Raw genomic sequence first — 18,023 nt, 5'->3', positions numbered from 1 at the left:
ATCCCAGATCTGCCAATTTTTATTTCTTTTTTTGGGGGGGAGGCTCCTGACACATGAACTTTTCTGGTATGATGTCTTTGACTTACCTTCCAAAATTTTGTTTATTCACTCCTCTTAGTTACTGGAGGTTGTATAATAAGAAATACTTGATTACAGTTCATCAATTTTCTCCTTTATTTATTTGTAGTAAGATTGTTCAAGTGTAAATGGAGACTAAGTAATCTGGACATGTAGTATATGAATATTCTCCCTTTCATACTTAGAGTGCTTGCTTTCCAAAATAAACCTCTTCCCCTCAAATTGTCTTTTCTTTGGAAGAGTATCAGCTAAGATGGAACTATAAATCTTACCTAAAGGTTAAAATAGCACACATTTTGAAAAATGTTTCAGTAAAAATATTTCTTTTAAATGTCTGTCACTTCATAACAAAGGAGCGTGATGGCTCAGCAGTTAAAGATGTTTAGCTTGTCAGCTGGAAAGCAGACAGCCCTGGTTCAAGACCTGAGTTCCCTGCGATGGGGTGAATTCTCATCATGCCTACCTAGCAGTTTGAAAGCATGCAAATGTGAGTAGATAAATAGGTACCACTTCAGTTGGAAGGTAACTGTGTTCCTTGCACCTTGACATATAATTATGCTGGTCACATGACCACAGAAAATGTCTTTGGACAATGCTGGCTCCCTTGGCTGAGAAATGGAGATGAGCACCACTCCTTAGAATTGGGCACAAATAATAATAAACCTTTATTGTCAAAGTACAACACGTGTACATTGAGATTAGCTGAGCCTCCCCCCGTGCTCTCTCCCCCCAACACACAGTGACAACAAACCCTCCATCCCACCACACTATGTGAACCAACTACACCACACACCAGCCTCCCAAGTCAATTCTGCATAAGATTATGTCCCATTTAAAAGCCTAACAGCCCACGGATAAAAGCTATTTTTCAGCCTGTTGGTACGGCTGGCTATATTCCTATATCTCCTACCGGATGGTAGGAGAGTAAAGAGATACCGTCCAGGGTGTGAGTCATCCCTGAGAATCTTCCTCACTCTTCCAAGGCAACGAGCCCTGGCGATGTCATCCAGTGGTGTCAGGGGACAGCCCATAATGTCTTGTGCTGTGCTCACTACCCTCTGTAATACTCTCCTATCTGCGGCTGTCAGACCAGCATACCAAACCACAATACCATATGAGAGGACGCTCTCTATAGTAGACCGGTAAAAGAGGGTCATTAGCTGTTGTTCTACCCTGTTCTTCCGCAAGACCCTAAGAAAGTGAAGCCTCTGTTGGGCCTTTCTAGCCACCTGAGTTGTGTTAACTTTCCAGGTCAGATCTTCACAGAGGTAGACTCCCAGAAATTTAAAGGAGGAAACTCTCTACACAGTTCTCTCCGATGTGAAGTGGGGCAGGTTCCTCCTTTTTTCTCCGGAAGTCTAACACCATCTCTTTCGTCTTGCCGATGTTTAGGTGCAAGTTGTTGTTACTACACCATATGGATAGTTTTTGTACCTCCACCCTATATGCTGTAATAAGACCCACCACAATTGTATCATCTGCGAACTTGATTATCGCAGTGGATGGGTCAGATGATACACAATCATAAGTGTATAAAGAGTACAGGTAGGGGCTAAGCACACAGCCCTGTGGCGTGCCGGTGCAAAGCTTCAGGGGGGTGGACAAAGCAGAGCCGACCCTCACTGTTTGTAACAACTGGACTATGGAAACCTTTATCTTTAACTTTTACACCTCATAACCTTTTTAGTCTACCATGTTGTTTCTCAACAATAGTCCAAGGGCTACTCATCTACAAACATGACCATCCTATTGCTTCCTCAAAGTAATTCATAAACAAACTAAAAAGCTAAGTCCTGAACAGACCTTTGAGGATTCTACTCCTTACCACTTACCATTAAGAAAGCTGTTCATTCATCTCTATTCTTTGTTTTCTTTTTAACCACTTAGCAATCTCCCTCCAAAAAAGAGGGCTTCTTGTTTCCCATATCTGTTTATTTTATTCAAGAGTTTTTGATGAAAAACTTTGTCAAAATCTTTTTAAAAGGCCAAGTATGCAACATCAACAGGGTCATTCCACCCATGTGCCTATTGATAGCATCAAAAAACTCTCAACAATTGGTACAACAAGTTGCATGTTTGTAGAAGCCCTTCAGATTTTTACTATAATTCTCTTACTTTACTCTATGGATCTGGTTATTTTTCTTCTTAATGTATGATTTCTATCATTTTGCCTGGTACAAATGTTAAGCTTGCCAGCTTGTAATTTGCAAAATTTCCCCTGGTTGTTCGTTTTCTTAATTAGTGTCATACTGGCTAACTCTTAGTCCTCCAAACTGAAGCTAATTTGAATAGCAGTTGAATTTTTGGGGATGGGAGGAGCTGGGAGTTGACAATTTCACATTTGAAATTTTTAAAGAACTCTTAGGTGGATGCCATTAAGTCCCAGTGATTTATAAGTGTGTAGGCTTTTCAAGGAAGGAAGTCTAGAATATCTTTTTTTTTATTATTGAAAAGTTTTAAAATACATTTTATCTTTAACAATCCCCCCTCCCTCCACCCACCCCTACCTAACCCTCCCTATCCCTCCCCCCCATTCCCCCCTCCCCCCCCGACTTCCCAGAGCTAAGTACAAGGTATAAAAACAAAGAACAATCATAAACATCCATATGCTAATAACAATAAACTATTAAGTCTATCGCACTCTAGCTCATATAAAATAACTACAAGCAATACTAATATTACATAAAAAAGGGGGAAAAAGGGGAAAAAACTTATTCAAATGCTAAGTGAAACTTTTTAGTCCCATATTTTTTCTGGATATAATCAATCCACTTTCTCCACTCCATAATATAACGTTCTTGCGAATGATATTTCAAATAAGCCGAAATCTTTGCCATTTCCGCCAGGTCAGAAACCTTTAGAGTCCATTCTTCTATAGTCAGCAGTTCCTCCTTCTTCCAATATTGACCTATTAATAGTCTTGCTGCTGTAATTAAATTCAACATCAATTTAATGTCCACAACAGTAACATCTGTAATTATCCCCAATAAAAACAATTGCGGACAAAACTTTATCCTTTGCTTGAAGATCTTCTGCATATTCCACCAAATTTTTATCCAAAAAGCCTTAACCTTTTTGCAGGTCCACCATATATGAAAATACGTTGCATCTTCGCCACCACATCTCCAACATTTAGGTTGATAGTTCGGATACATACTTGCAAGCTTTTTAGGATCTAAATGCCACCTATAAAACATTTTATAAAAGTTCTCCCTTAAATTTTGGGCTTGTGTAAATTTTACGTTCCTCACCCAGATCTTTTCCCAAGTGTCCATTGTAATAACTTCTTGAATATTCTGAGCCCATTTTATCATGCAGTCTTTAACAAGTTCTGTTTCTGAATCAATGTCTATCAATGCAAGATAAATCCTTTTGATATGTGCTGGACCCTGATTTCTAATTTGCTTTACCAAATTTTCATCAGTCATTGAAAAACCAACTTTCTGGTCTTCTTTCCACCTGGCCCGTAATTGACCATATTGAAACCAAGTTTGAAGGATCTTCTCATCTCGCAGAAGATTGTACGGCTTCAAACACCAGACATTCCTCTCCAAGCTTAAGATCTCCTTGTACGTAGTCACATCATGTTTGAAGCCAACATTTATGTTTTCTATTGCGTGTTTTGGGATTGCCCACAACGGTATCTTGTAGTCTAGCTTGTGTCTATACTTCTTCCAAACTCTCAGCAATGCCTGTCTTAAAATATGCACTTTAAACACATTATCTACCTTCTTGTCATATAACAAATATGCATGCCAGCCAAATAACAAGTCGTGGCCCTCAAGATTTAATAATCTCCCTTGTGTCAAATTAATCCAATCACTTATACCTGACAACGCAGCAGCTTCATAATATAATTTAAGATTAGGCATTTTAAGACCACCTCTTTCACGCGTATCCTGCATAATTTTAAGTTTAACTCGTGGCCTTTTCCCTGCCCATACAAATTTATTGATACCCCGTTGCCATTCTTCCAAATTAGAGTCTTTTTTAAGAATCGGTATCATTTGGAATAAAAATAAAAATTTAGGCAGGACATTCATTTTCACTGCTGCAATTCTTCCCAGTAAAGACAATTGCAATTTTTCCCAGCTCTCCAATTCTTTTTGAATTTTTCCCCATAACTTTTCATAATTATTTTTATATAACTTTGCATTTGAGGGTGACAAATACACCCCCAAATATTTAACCCTTTTAACAATCTCAAATCCAGTTAGTCCTTCTAAAAGGGCCTTTTGCGATACTGTCATGTTTTTGGCTAAAATTTTAGTTTTTTGTACATTAACCTTAAATCCAGAAACCTTCCCATATTGCATTATTATCTCCATCAGGTCCACAACAGAATTTTCTGGCTGGGTCACCGTAACAACCAGATCGTCTGCAAACGCCCTCAATCTGTAATCCTGATCTCTAATTTGAATACCCTTAATTTTTTCCGAATTCCGTATTTTTATCAATAATATCTCCAATGTTAAAACAAATAATAGAGGTGATAACGGACACCCTTGTCTTGTGCCCTTCTCAATATTGCATACTTCAGTCAAGCTGTTATTTACTATTATTCGGGCAGTTTGCTTTTGATATAATGCCCTAATTGGTTGTAAAAATTTATCCCCAAAATTCATTTTATCTAAAACTTTCATCAAAAGTTGCCAGTCCAATTGATCAAAAGCTTTTTCAGCATCTAGAAAGATTAACGCCGCAGGGATCTGGTTGTTCCTTTCCAAAAACTCCACCACATCAACTATATGCCTCACATTATTTTTCATTTGTCTACCAGTAATAAACCCAGTTTGATCCCCATGAATCATCTGTTGCAAAACCCTCATCAATCTATTAGCTAAAACCTTAGCAAATATCTTGTAGTCTGTATTTAAAAGTGATATTGGTCTGTAGTTTCTTACTTGGGTAACATCCTGATCTTCCTTCGGAATCAAGGAAATAAAAGCAGTTCTCCAAGACGGAGGCACCCTTCCTCCCCTCTGAATTGTTTGGAACAATTCCCTTAATGGCTTTATCAGCTCCAGTTGTAAATTTTTGTAATAAACCGCAGTCAGACCGTCCGTACCTGGCGCTTTGTCCACCTTCAATTGCTTAATTGCTAAAAGAATTTCTTCTTCTGTTATCAATTGATTAATCTCTTCCTTTTGTTCTTGTGTAAGAACCGGGATGCTAGCATTCTTCAAGTATACATCAATATCTGTTTCATTAATCTTCTCCTTAACATATAATTTAGAATAAAAGTCCACAAAGGCTTCCTTGATAAGATCCTGTTGAAACACAACCTTGCCTTTATGTTCAATTTTATCTATGTTAGAGGCCCTTTGTTTTTTCCTTAACCTGTAAGCTAGCCACCTACCTGGTTTATTGGCATTGCAAAAAGTATTATGCCTAGCAAACCGTAAGTTAGTTGCCACCTGATCAGCCATCAACTTATCAAATTGTCCTCTTAACAAGTTAATAACCTCTTTAATCTTCACATCCGATGGATTCAAAATTAGGGCCTTTTCTTTTTCCCTAATTTCATTCTCCAGTTCTTTCCTCCTAATTTCCATATTACGTCTGTATTTATTATTCATATATATTAACACCCCTCTCATATAAGCTTTGCTAGCATCCCAAACCATGTCCATAGAAGTATCCTTGTTCATATTAATTTCAAAAAAGTCTTTCATCTGCTTTTTGCATTCTTCCACATTTCTCTGATTTCTAAACAAATTCTCATTTACGCGCCAAGAGCGCCTATCTCTATTGTCCTTATTGATCTCTAACCAGACTGGGCTATGGTCAGATATAGTTCTTGCACAGATCTTTATCTTCTTAATCCTAGAAAAAAAATCATTAGTCAGTAATATAAAATCAATCCTAGAAAAAGATTGGTGTCTATCAGAAAAAAAAGTATAATCCTTTTCATGTAAATGCGTTTCACGCCAAATGTCTTGTAATTCCAGATCATCCTTCATTTCAAAAAAAGATTTAGGCAGTCTAGCATGACTCGGGGCATGTTTAAAAAAAACCCGATTTGTCCAGCTGTACATCCAAGACACCATTCCAATCTCCCATAAAAATAAAAGATTTATAATCCAACTGGGTAATCTTTGTATGTAGTGAACTATAAAAGTCAGCTTGTTGTTGATTTAGAGCATACAGTCCAACTAAAAGCGTTTTTTTGCCTTCTAACAGCAAATCTATCATAACATATCTTCCTTGTTTATCTACTTCAATTAGTTCCGCTGTCAGAGTATTCTTAACATAAATAACCACTCCATTTTTCTTATTCATTGCAGAAGCAATAAATTGCGTACCCAACCTTGAATTCAACAAGTACTTTTGGTCCATAACCCTAATATGCGTTTCTTGAAAGCAGATAACGTCAGTCTTAAATTGTTTTAAATATTGAAAAACTTTCTTTCTCTTCTGTGGTGAATTTAATCCATTAACATTCCAGGTTAGGAACTTAGTCGCCATTCTTGGCATCCCGAAGCTTCTGGAGCACGTCTGCCAGGACCCCTTTAACTTCCTTAGGCCGCGCCCCTCCCACAGCTTCGCTATAGGTACGCTTTGGAGGTTCCATAACTTTCTGCTGATCTTGCTCTTGTCTCACTCGTCTTGAAGCAGCACGCGTCATCCTCTGCTCTCTAGCAGCTGCCAATGAAACTGTAATTTGATCCCCTCCAGTACCATTCTCCTCTGTCTGTATTCCTTCAGCATCTTGAGGCTTTCCCTCGCCATTTTCCTTTGCAGATTCCAAAAGTGGTGGAGGGGTTACTTTTAAAACTTTACTGTAAAAATCACGTGCCTGAATCACTGTGACCAAACGGTGTCTTTTACCTTCATGCATCACCACCATACCCACTGGAATCTCCCATCTAAACTTGATGTCACGTTTCTTAAGTTCCTGTGCCAGAAAAGCAAAATCTTTCCTTCTCCTTAAAATTTTTGGAGGAATCTCTTTTAAAACCAAAACTTCTTGCTCAGCAACCACAAGCTTAGTATCATAAGCGACTTGAATAACTTCATTTCTAATTGCTCTCTTTGTAAAATAAACCACCACATCTCTAGGTAACTTCCTCTGCCTTGCAATCCATGAGTTCACACGAAAAATTTTGTCTATACTTCCCTCAATTTCAGCTGCTGACTGTCCCAGTACCGCTTCCAAAGCCTCAGAGACCAACTACTTTAAATCTTCTTTAGGATTCTCTTTTAAGCCTCTGATTCTGATAGCAAACTCCATCTGATGGTACTGGACGAGGGTCAAGTCTCCATCCATTTTATCCATTATATTTTCATTCTCTAATACTTTTGCTTCTAATATGGAATTATTTTGAGTAAGATCCTCCATTTTTTCATCCAAACATTGAACGCATTTGGCCACACCTTCAATTGCAGGCAAGATGTCTGCCCTAATTGCTCTAAACTTCTCCTCTAATTTCTCCTCCAGCTTTTCCATCTTTTCATCCATCATATCTGACATTAATTGTGAATGCTTTTCAAAGGCATCCTGTAAATCCTTAAGCATCAATGCCGGAGCAGGTGCAGGAGGAAGCAAGGCTTGCAACGAGGTCTGTTGCACCGGGGAAGCCCCCGCACTCCGGGGAACTTTAAAAGTTTTAGTCGCCATCTTCCCCCACTTTCACTTACTGTGCACTTTCACTTTTAAAAGCCATAAAGTCCATTGAACTAGAGAATAAAAGTCCACTTCACCTTGACCTCCTGTACCGCTCTGCCTGCATCTTCACACTCAAGAGTCTTTCCTTCTGGCAGGGGTGGTTGCTAACGCTTGGTTCTGCTCCAAAAAAAACACGGAGCCGAGATGCTGCGCAGCCCGGAGCAAACCCAGGCTTCGGGGGGGCTCGATCCTTCAGCCGCCCAAACTTAAAGCTCAGGCGGCCCCGGAGAGCTCAACCCCTACCTGGGGCCTCACCCCCTCCTCTTCTCCCAGGGAGGGGGCTTCCGAATCACCAAAACAGCTGATCGGCGCTGTTTTCAGCAATTCAACAAAGCCGCGTAGCGGACAGCCCGGAGATGGCTGTCTTCAGCGTCGCATCGCCACCGGAAGTCCGAAGTCTAGAATATCTTTTGTTATTTATCTCAGTTTCCTTATATGAGAAAGTCAGGTATTCTATAACTTCTATAGTGCTGTCAGCATATCAATATATATTGAACTAGGTGAGAGAGGGCGGTGCAGTGATTCAGCAATTAAAACACTGGGCTTGTCATCTGGAAAGCCAACAGCCCAGGTTCGAGACCTCAGTGTTGCACAATGGGGTAAATGGCCATTCTTGCCCCAGTTCCTGCCATCCTAGCAGTTCAAAATCCTGTAAATGCAAGTAGATAAATAGGCACCACTTCAGGGAAAAGGTAACAGTGCTCCATGAAAACCATGCTAACCAGATGACTACGGAAACATCTTAGGATAGCGCTGGCTCAACAGAGATGAGCACCACACCCTATAGTTGGTGATGACTAACAGAGTAAAATCTGCAGGGACTCCATTAGGTGCAGGTGGCTATTCATTATATCTTTATATCTTGGTATATACATAGAGTTTTGAAAAGTGGGGACTGATATTTTATTTTTAGATGGTTTTACATTTAAGTTCTACTTTTCATCTACAAGCTCAAGGGGTTGCCTATAGCAGCAACTATCTCTTCATTTTGTCCTCCCAACTATCTTTGGCTGACAGAAATGGCTGAAATAGCTGTTTTCCCAAATTCCCTCTTCAGGGGAAAATGAATAGAGAGTTTTGTACCATATATTCATTAATAAATTCTCATTCAAGCACAGACTCAAATTGAAACAAAAGTTCATTCTACACTTTCTGGCTTCCCTTAAAAGTACTTCTGGAAAGGAAATATCTCTGTTTCTCACATAATCTTGGCTCAGTCCATTCTTGGAAGAGAGGATGTACTATTTCAAATGAACTGCTTGTACAAACCGAAGCTGCAACTGCAAATAACAAATGGAACAAAGTTGGAATAATCTGAACCGAATGTCTGGTTTTCCATGCTGAATTTGTATTTACAAAGAGTACCCAGATGTGCATTTGTCCTTAGATCTTACATTTATCCATCCATATGAAACTTTGCTCTGCATGGTCTAGTAAAGCTTTACAAAAGTAATTGAAACAACAGAGTGGAAAAATGAGGTCATGTCTGGGGAAAAAATTAAACACTAGTATTAGAGAATGGACCATAACAAACTTCATTTAGTGCAGATGTCCCCTGGTCTCCCTCCAGTTAGATAGCATTTGTTGTAATTGAATATATTTTATTTTTTGACTATTTTCATAAAGCATCAAGTAGTTCCTTAGGCATTCTAAAATATATTCACCAAATTTGAAATATTTGGATTAAAAAATCTTTAACGTCCAAAAGGTGTGTGGTCCCTTCCTTCTATTCCTAACACTTTCTGATTTATTTTATGGCTTATATGAACTTAGAATTCCTCATAGCTTCACATTTTCCTGCTCATGCTAATCAACCTTCCATCATTTAGATATGCCACTTTTGAAGAGAATATATAACTGACTGGGATTGTCTTCTCTCAGTTGCTGCAGGCACAAATCATGTAATCTGCTGCATTTATATCCCATCTACCTTCACCCAGGAGCTCAAAAGAGATGCACAGTTTTCTTTCTTTTCCTTTTGTCCTTCTCCTTGACTTCTCAAAGAATCACAATAAGGTAGTTTAGCAGACTAGAGATATTGACTGGCTCCAAGGTACACAATGAATGTGGGTTGTACTTTCAACACTCTAACCACTAACAACACTATGGAGATGAGTAGTGAGCCTAAGAGACTAAAGAATAATATCACTCACCTATAACCTGGGTTATGTGCGAATTAATGCCCCACCCCTCCTCTCCCATTACCACATTGGACTTATCACTGTAAATATCCTGAACTGGTTACAGTGGTTTACTAAAAGTATATATACAAAAGTATATATACAGTGGTTTACTAAAAGTATATTGCTTTTATTTAAACCAGACATGTGAGACTTTCAACTATTTTATTTTTTTCCACAAACATTACTGAATTACTTTACTGAATAAAATACAAAAAAAAGTTGCAAAGAGGAAAGGGCAAGCAGGGAAAAAGCAACAGTAGTGGAGTGTTGCAGATAAGAATGGGAAAAGAGTAACTTCTGATTTTCTTTGATACAAGCATGAAATACAATGACCCTTTAAGCTATAGAAAACTATAGCACACAGAGCTTCTGTGGTTATAAACAGATCTAGTCATCAGATCCCAAGGTTAAAAGTTTCATTTCTTTCAGCTTTGAGGAAAAAGTCCAAAAGTGGTTTCCAAGAAGGAACAAGGCTAGATAAAGACTTTTCTTTAAACCAAGCAATCAATTTCCTCATCTCTACCAACTCCATTAACTTCATCATCTATTCTTCCGCTGTTGGTATTTGGGAGTCCTTTCATTGTGTGTAAAGAAGTCTGGCTGTTATTATCATGTAGAAGAACAGAATCTCATGTTCTTTTTTTGTTATTCATTTTGCGTATCTTATCAAATCTAGAACAAAACTCTCTGGTTTCAATTGTGCATTCAATTTTAGAATTCTCTGAATTAAAATATATACCTAATCCCAGTATTTCTTAGCGTTCTTACATGTAAGAAAGACTTTCAAGTATTTTTAAAAATTCAAAATATGAGAATTTGTTTTGGAAAATGGCACTAATCCTTGATATTGTTACCTCCCTTTTCCTAGATCCTGATGAATTTGACAGGATATATGAGCCTCTAGATGTAAAGAGTAAAAAAATTCATGTTGTGGACAGTGGACTTACTTTTAATTTGCCATATCCACTTATCTTAAGACCACAGCGAGGAGTTGATCTTATTATCTCATTTGATTTTTCTGCTCGTCCCAGTGATTCCAGTCCTCCTTTTAAGGTGAGTAACCTTTGTGAGATGGCCTCACGAGACCGATGATTCGTTAAGGTGCTTCCAAGTAAAAAAAAGGCAACACGCAGGGATGCAATCATATGAAGCTTTATTTAACGATAAAGTAGAGAGAAAGAGTTCCCTGGCATGGAGGCATCCATGCCTGGATTGAGCTCATAGCGTGAGAGTGTGAGAGAGAGGGGAGAGCGTGTGTGTGAGAGAGCAAGCTCGCAGCCCCTGAGCAGAGGTTTTTATGGGGGGCCTCGGCCCCTCCCTTACCAATTAACTCTCTCCAATGGGGCTGCAGGGGCCGGGGACCCCTGACCCACCAGTGCTTCCATCTGATGACCTTTTTGGGGAACTGCCATGGCTGGCACAAGAACATCTAACAATTCCCCTTCTTGCCAGCCAATGACAGGGACCAGTGAATGTATGTGAGGGGGCGAGCAGGTGTCATAGACATGCATATACACATTCAGAAGACCAAACACCAACGCTTACACAGAAGGTTGTGCCGGTCAATGGGAACAGTTTTGGTGAACAGGTCAGCTATCTGGTCAGTTGTATTACAATGCTCAACATGTATAAACCCCTTTTTGGCAAGCTGCCTGACATTTTTATAGCGGTTGTCTATGTGGCGGGACCTAGAGCATATGCCCCCGGATTGCAATTGCAGCCGTATTATCCTCTTGAATTTGGATGGGCAGAGGAGGAGGTGCCCAGATGCTCGTTATCAGAGCATCGAACCAAATCAAATCATTGGCCATGTCTGACAGGCTGGCATATTCCGACTCGGCCGTGGAGCAAGAAACAAATTTTTGCTGCCTAACATGCCAATGGATAGGACAGCCATTTAGCAATATGAGGAAACCAGAGGTGCTCCGTTGACTCTTAGTGTCGCCAGCCCAGTCTGCGTCCGAGTAAGCGGAGAGCTGGGCCGTCTTCCCTTTCTCTGGCTCCAGCACAAGGAGAGCATCGGTCATGCCCCTGAGGTACCTAAGTACCCTCTTAACAGCAGTCCAGTGGAATTCCTTTGGGTGTTCCACATGCCTGGACAGTAGATTCACAGCTAAAGCTATGTCAGGCCTGCTCCAATTGCTGATATATAGCAAGGAGCCAATCACAGATATGTAAAGCTTATTATCTGTGAACTCAGGACAGTCCTTGTGAGTGTGATTGTAATAGTCACTTTGTATCGGGCTACGTGTTAGGTTAGATTCTGCCATTTTAAATTTGGCCAATAACTCCTCTATCTTTTCTTTCTGAGATAGGGCGAATCCCCCCTTAGTGGCCAAGATGTGCACACCCAAGGACTTGTCAACCCGCCCCAAAGACTTCAGGGTAAACCTTTCCCCCAGGGCCTTGGCAAATTTATCACACCCTTCCTTGTCAGGCCCTACATATAGGAGGTCGTCCACATAAACTAACACCCGTTCTGTGGTACGCTTGGAGTTGCGTGTGAAAACACATTCATCTGCATGGGATGCACTGAAACCAACTCATTCTAAACTTTTTCTAAGGCAGTCATACCATAGTTTCCCCGACTGCTTGAGGCCATATAACCCTTTGCGGAGCAGCCATGTATTTCCCCCTTTCTGCTGGTAGCCAGGAGGGGCCCTCACGTAGATCTGCCGGTCCAAGTTGGCGTGGAGGTAAGCTGTCTGGATGTCGAATTGGAAGACTTCCTCCCCCAGAGCGGCTGCAGTTATGAGGGCGGCCTTGACACTCTCTAACCGGACGGTTGGAGAGTAGGTATCCCCGTAGTCCTCCATGTAGCGCTGGGCGAACCCCTGAGCTACCAAACGGGTCTTATACAGGTAGAGGCCATTGGCAAGTAGTTTAGCCTTGAAAACCCACCTTGTGCCAATGACCTTCCTCTCCTTTGGTGGTTGCTGGGGGGTGAAGACATTGAGCTTTTTCAGGCTCGCCATCTCCTTCTCCATCGCAAGCTGCCATTTTTCCTGTTCTTCGATGGGCAGCTCCTGGATGTCAGAGAAGGATTTTGGGGTGACCACAACGCTGTTGATGGACGTGATGTGCCCAATGTCGATTCTCTTTGGCGGGATCCCTTTGTTGGACCGCTTTGATCTCCTGACCTTCTGCCACTCACCGCCCTTTTCTTCTGCGGGTTTGACGTCTGCTGGCATTTCATAATTAGGACGTGTGGACCCTCGGTCCCGAGTGCTGGGTATCGCGGGTCTCTGAGGCATTGCTGGGGACTGGACGGCTCATCCTCCCCATCTGAACCAGGAAGGATGACATCTTCGTCTTGTTCCTCACTTTCGTTGGTGGCAAAGTATGTGGTCATCTCAGGTGATGTCGTGGTCGGTGTGTCCTTGCTGGGTCGGTTGACATATGGGCTCAGATCATTCGAGTGGATCTAGGTCCGATTGGAGTCCTCTTCGAAGGAGGCAGATTGGGAAGTCACAGTCCTGCCCCCTTCTCCCAGGAAACGGTAGGCCTTGGAGCCAGGAGCATAGCCCAAGAACCTCAGTCTCTGGGAGACAGATCTCCCCTTTTTCTGCAGCTGCTTGGGGATGTGCACCCAAGCGTAGGAGCCAAACACACGCAAGTGTCCCAGACTTGGTTTCCTACCGTGGACCAGGAAATATGGGGTCTGGTCCACAACACTGCTCCAGGTGCGGTTTAAGGTGTAATTGGCGTAGTGCACCACCTCTGCCCAGTATGATTCTGTGACCCCAGCGTCTGCAATCAGACTACGCATCATAGTTTGCAGGATTCCATTTCTTTTCTCTGCCACGCCATTTTGAGCAAGAGTGAATGGCGCTGTAAGAAAATGGCGGATGCCCTTACGCCTTACCCAATCCTGGAATTTTCAGGAGATGAACTCAGCCCCGCAGTCGCTCTGCAGTTGTGCAATCTTGGTCTTATACTGGGTCTCTACAAGGTTGTACAGTGATTTTATGGCGTCAAAGGCTTCAGATTTTTCTTTGAGGGTATACATGTGGCCGTATTGTGAAAAACCGTCAACGGCAGTGAGAAAATACTGTCTTTTCCCTAGGGATGGTGTGAAAGGCCCAACCAAATCAACATGTACTAGTTGGTACGGGTATTGGGCCTTACGCAGTGACACCTTAGGGATGGGGGCAGCCTTCCTCTTTGTCCTCTTACAGATGGCACAGTCCAGGAACACCTCACAATCCTTGAGCTGGACTCCCTCAGCAAACTCTCCCATCTTTTTAACCACAGGGAAGCTCGCATGACCTAATCTTCAGTGTAAGAGATGGGCACACTTATCGTGGAGCGGCTTCCCCACTTACACCCTCTTGGCTCTGGTTGCCTTGAGCGGTGCTTTAGGTGCCTGCTGAGGTTCGGGTTTCTTGTCCACACTGCCCTTGGAAAGCCGTGGGGCTGGCTGAGGTGGCTTGGGTGCAACCGCTTCGGCCTTGCGCTCCTTAGGCAGCCTTGGGGCTGGCTGTGTGGGCTTTCTCTCTTCCCGTGCGCAGGACCCTTCTGAGGTGGCACCCGGTGGACTGTCCTCTGTGGCTGGTTTTTCAGGGGAGAAGTATGGCAAACCGTTTATGATGGCAATACTTCCAATGACCCTCTGGTTCCGGGTGACATGACCTCCCCCTTTGCGAAATAAAACTTCTACCCTGTCATCGTCACATAATTTGATAATGCTTAATAGGTTGTTGGCAATGGAGGGAGCATGCAATACCCCTTCAACTTTTCCTAGTCCGGGTACAGAGACAGTGCCCTCCCCAACAACCAAAGCCTTATCACCATTGGCCACCTTGACAGATGAGTTAATTTTCTTTAACCTTTTAAACCCTTGTTTCATATTGGTAATGTGAGATGAAGCTCCAGAGTCCAGTAACCATAGGTCAGTGGGGCTGTCAGCCTTTGTGGTGGGGGTGAGAGGACAAGTATGCACAAAATTGCCCTTGGCACTACCTTTGCCCCCGCCACGCCCCCTTCCTTGCCCCTTGATTGGGACTGCGCTTGGGGCCTTGTTGGTGATGGGGGCAGTCCTTCTTCAGATGTCCCTCAGAGCCACAGATGAAACACTTAAGTAGAGCATTAACCTACTCTGAGTTGTGGTGCCTCCTGCTGGCTCGCTGGGTGGTGGCTCTGGCGTATTCTCCTGCATCTCTTCGCCTCCTATCTTCCTCAATGAGACTCCCTGCGAGGTAGGATAGAGTCATGGCTTCCTTCCTGGTCCCCTCCAGTGAAACAATGAAACTGCTCCAATTTTTGTCCAGGGAAGCCAGAATGACAGCGACCATGTTCACCTCAGGTACAAGGTAGTCTCTGGACATCAGTTCTGCCCTGAGCGCCTTCATTTTTCCCAGGTGCTCGGCCATGTTAGCCCCAAACCTCAGTCTGGTGGTGTAAAACTCAGTTGTGAGTCTGGTGAGCGAACCGATGCTGTCGCTGTTGAATAAATTGTATAACAACCGCCAAACTTTGCCAGCTGTGAGCCCATCTGGAATGCTGGGGTACAAATTGCTATCCAGTGAGCTCAGTAGAGTGGTATATGCTTTCCTGTGATACCACTCTTCTTGGGGTCCCCAGGGAAGAGGTGGGGGGTCCAGAACCATCTCTAGAGTCCCTTGCTCTAAAAGACATACCTGCACTTCTTTATTCCAGCTGCTGAAACTTTCCCCCCCAAGGCGCAGTTTTTCAAATTTATTTGAGAGTGCAGAAGCAGATGAAGATGTCTGGGAATGAAAAAGATTTTCCCCAGCTCTTTGTGCATGTCTATACATCTAGGAGCTTTCCATTGAAGTGAATGGAAGAGGGACCCCTCTGGTGGCAGGTGGTGGTATTTTTCTCTGATTTTTGGACTGAGCATGCTCAGAATTCATTTGAGCCTGGGAGGCAGAGAGAGCGGACGTATCTCTTTCTGTCTCTGGGCTAGGACCAGGTCTGGGCCTGTAGGCCGGAATTTGGGCCTGAAGAGGGGCTGAATGCTGCAGAAGCCCCGAAGATTCCTCCTGAAGCCCCCCCCCCCAGTACTGGAACACTCACCGGGGGGTGAAGATTGCAGGATGGGGCCGGGATGGCACATGGATTGCCCGGATTGCCTGGATTGCCCAGAGGAGCCCAGCGCTGGTCCTGAAGACCCTGGAGGCGGCTGAAGACAGCGCTGGAGGGGGGGCTCGTCCGGAGACCCCCCGAAGACCATCTGGCAAGCAGGGCATCTGGGCGGTGGTGAAAAGTAGGCTGGAGGACCCGGGGGTCACTGGGGGCCCTCTGGGGTTGCAGGACGTAGCTGGGAGGCTCCAGGCTGGACGCCTCCTGGCAGTTAGGCCCCGGGGAGAGGATTGGGGGCCCCGGAGCACCTCTGGGAGGCTCCTGAGGGTAGCGAGGGAGGCTGGCTACCCCCGATGTTGAGGCTGCGGTCATTTTGGCCTCCAGGGCCGCAACCAGGATCCGGATAGTTGCTCCAATCTCTGCTGCAGTAGGCTCGGCTGGGCAGGCTTCGAGGCCATCATAGGCCTTGAGGCTTTCTGGTGGGGAAGATGGGGTGGTTTCCGTGCCGCTTCGGCTGGATGCCACCGATTGCTGGGCCTCGAGGCTTGGCTGAGGCCTATCAAGCCACGTGGGTGTCCTGGGGGCTGCCATCTTGCTTCCGGTTGGCCCCAGAAGTTGCAGATTACAGTTTGGCGGGAAATTTCACGCCAAAAGCTCTGGGGTTCCAGGGTCCCCCAGGGTGGCCGGCGCCATGTTAGGGGGCCTCGTGGGCGCTGGGGAAGGACTTACCCGGTGTCCAGAGGCCCCCTGTGCTGGCATCCCTCGCGATGAGGCTTGTGGCGTCCTTTGAGCTGCAAGGAGCGTTCGTAGCAGCTCCCTGCATTCCCATTCAGTCATCTGTTCCACGTTGGGGGTGGCCTGGTCCCTGGCCGCTTCCCCGGTGTCTGGGCAGTCTTGGGTGGGCTGTAAGCCTTCCATGCTTCCCTCTGTGGCTTGCAGCTGTAGGGAGGCATGCGAAGAGGTCCCTGGCGCTGAGCTTGCGTCAGGGGCTGGATGCAGGGCTGCCGTCTTTGATTGAAGACTCCTGGTCACAATCGGGGATCTCCTGCCATCCGTTTCAAATGGGTTCTTGCTGGAATCTCCAGGCATCTTGCAGTTGCTGCTGGCTTGGCTGAGGCCTATCAAGCCACGTGGGTGTCCTGGGGGCCGCCATCTTGCTTCCGGTTGGCCCCAGAAGTTGCAGATTACAGTTTGGCGGGAAATTTCACGCCTTAAACCATCCTCTGCTACCAATTTGTGAGATGGCCTCACGAGACCGATGATTCGTTAAGGTGCTTCCAAGTAAAAAAAAGGCAGCACGCAGGGAAGCTTTTTTTAACGATAAAGTAGAGAGAAAGAGTTCCCTGGCATGGAGGCATCCATGCCTGGATTGAGCTCATAGTGTGAGAGTGTGAGAGAGAGGGGAGAGCGTGTGTGAGAGAGAGCAAGCGCGCAGCCCCTGAGCAGAGGTTTTTATGGGGGGCCTCGGCCCCTCCCTTACCAATTAACTCTCTCCAATGGGGCTGCAGGGGCCGGGGACCCCTGACCCACCAGTGGGAGCAAAGAAGCCTCTTTGCTTCCATCTGATGACCTTTTTGGGGAACTGCCATGGCTGGCACAAGAACATCTAACAACCTAGGCCAGCTATGAACCTCAATTGACAACATACTTCACTCTAGATTTTAAGTGGTTTAGGGGTTGGACCAGATTCAAGAAAGTTCAATATTAGAGCTCCCACTGAACTATATAAACCTGAAGTAGTCAGCCTTGCTCAGCTCAGTCCTACCTCACAGAAGGGAGGGGATAAAAGGAGAGGTAAGTCAATTATAAATAGAATAAACATAAACTTTATTATATATTTATGGTATAGATCCGTGGTGGCAAACCTATGGCATGCATGCCACAGGCGGCACACAGAGCCGTCCCTGTGGGCACGCGTGCCATTGCCACAGACAGAGGGACACAGGGCCGGGCTCCTCCCCTCCCCCTCTCCATGCATGCAGAGTCCGAAAACAGCTGTGAGAGCTGGGCGGGGTGAGGGAACCTGTAAAAGGATCAGTTCTGGCAGG

At 44.2% G+C, this 18,023-nt stretch overlaps 1 protein-coding gene across 2 annotated transcripts in view; it reads left to right on the top strand.

Moving 5' to 3' along the window:
- PLA2G4A (phospholipase A2 group IVA) overlaps positions 1-18,023 on the top strand; it is a 183,711-nt gene that overhangs the window by 145,422 nt on the left and 20,266 nt on the right. For both annotated transcript variants that reach the window (XM_083358695.1, XM_083358696.1), the window contains exon 15: positions 10,799-10,983. In XM_083358695.1, the coding sequence (XP_083214821.1) occupies positions 10,799-10,983 (185 nt within the window). The remainder of the gene's footprint in view (positions 1-10,798; positions 10,984-18,023) is intronic.

The sequence above is a fragment of the Vipera ursinii genome (assembly GCF_947247035.1).
Source record: "Vipera ursinii genome assembly, chromosome: 3".
NCBI classification, from domain to species: Eukaryota; Metazoa; Chordata; class Lepidosauria; order Squamata; family Viperidae; genus Vipera; species Vipera ursinii.
The sequence above is the reverse complement of the archived record's forward strand: the minus strand, read 5'-3'. Positions and strand labels throughout refer to the sequence as shown.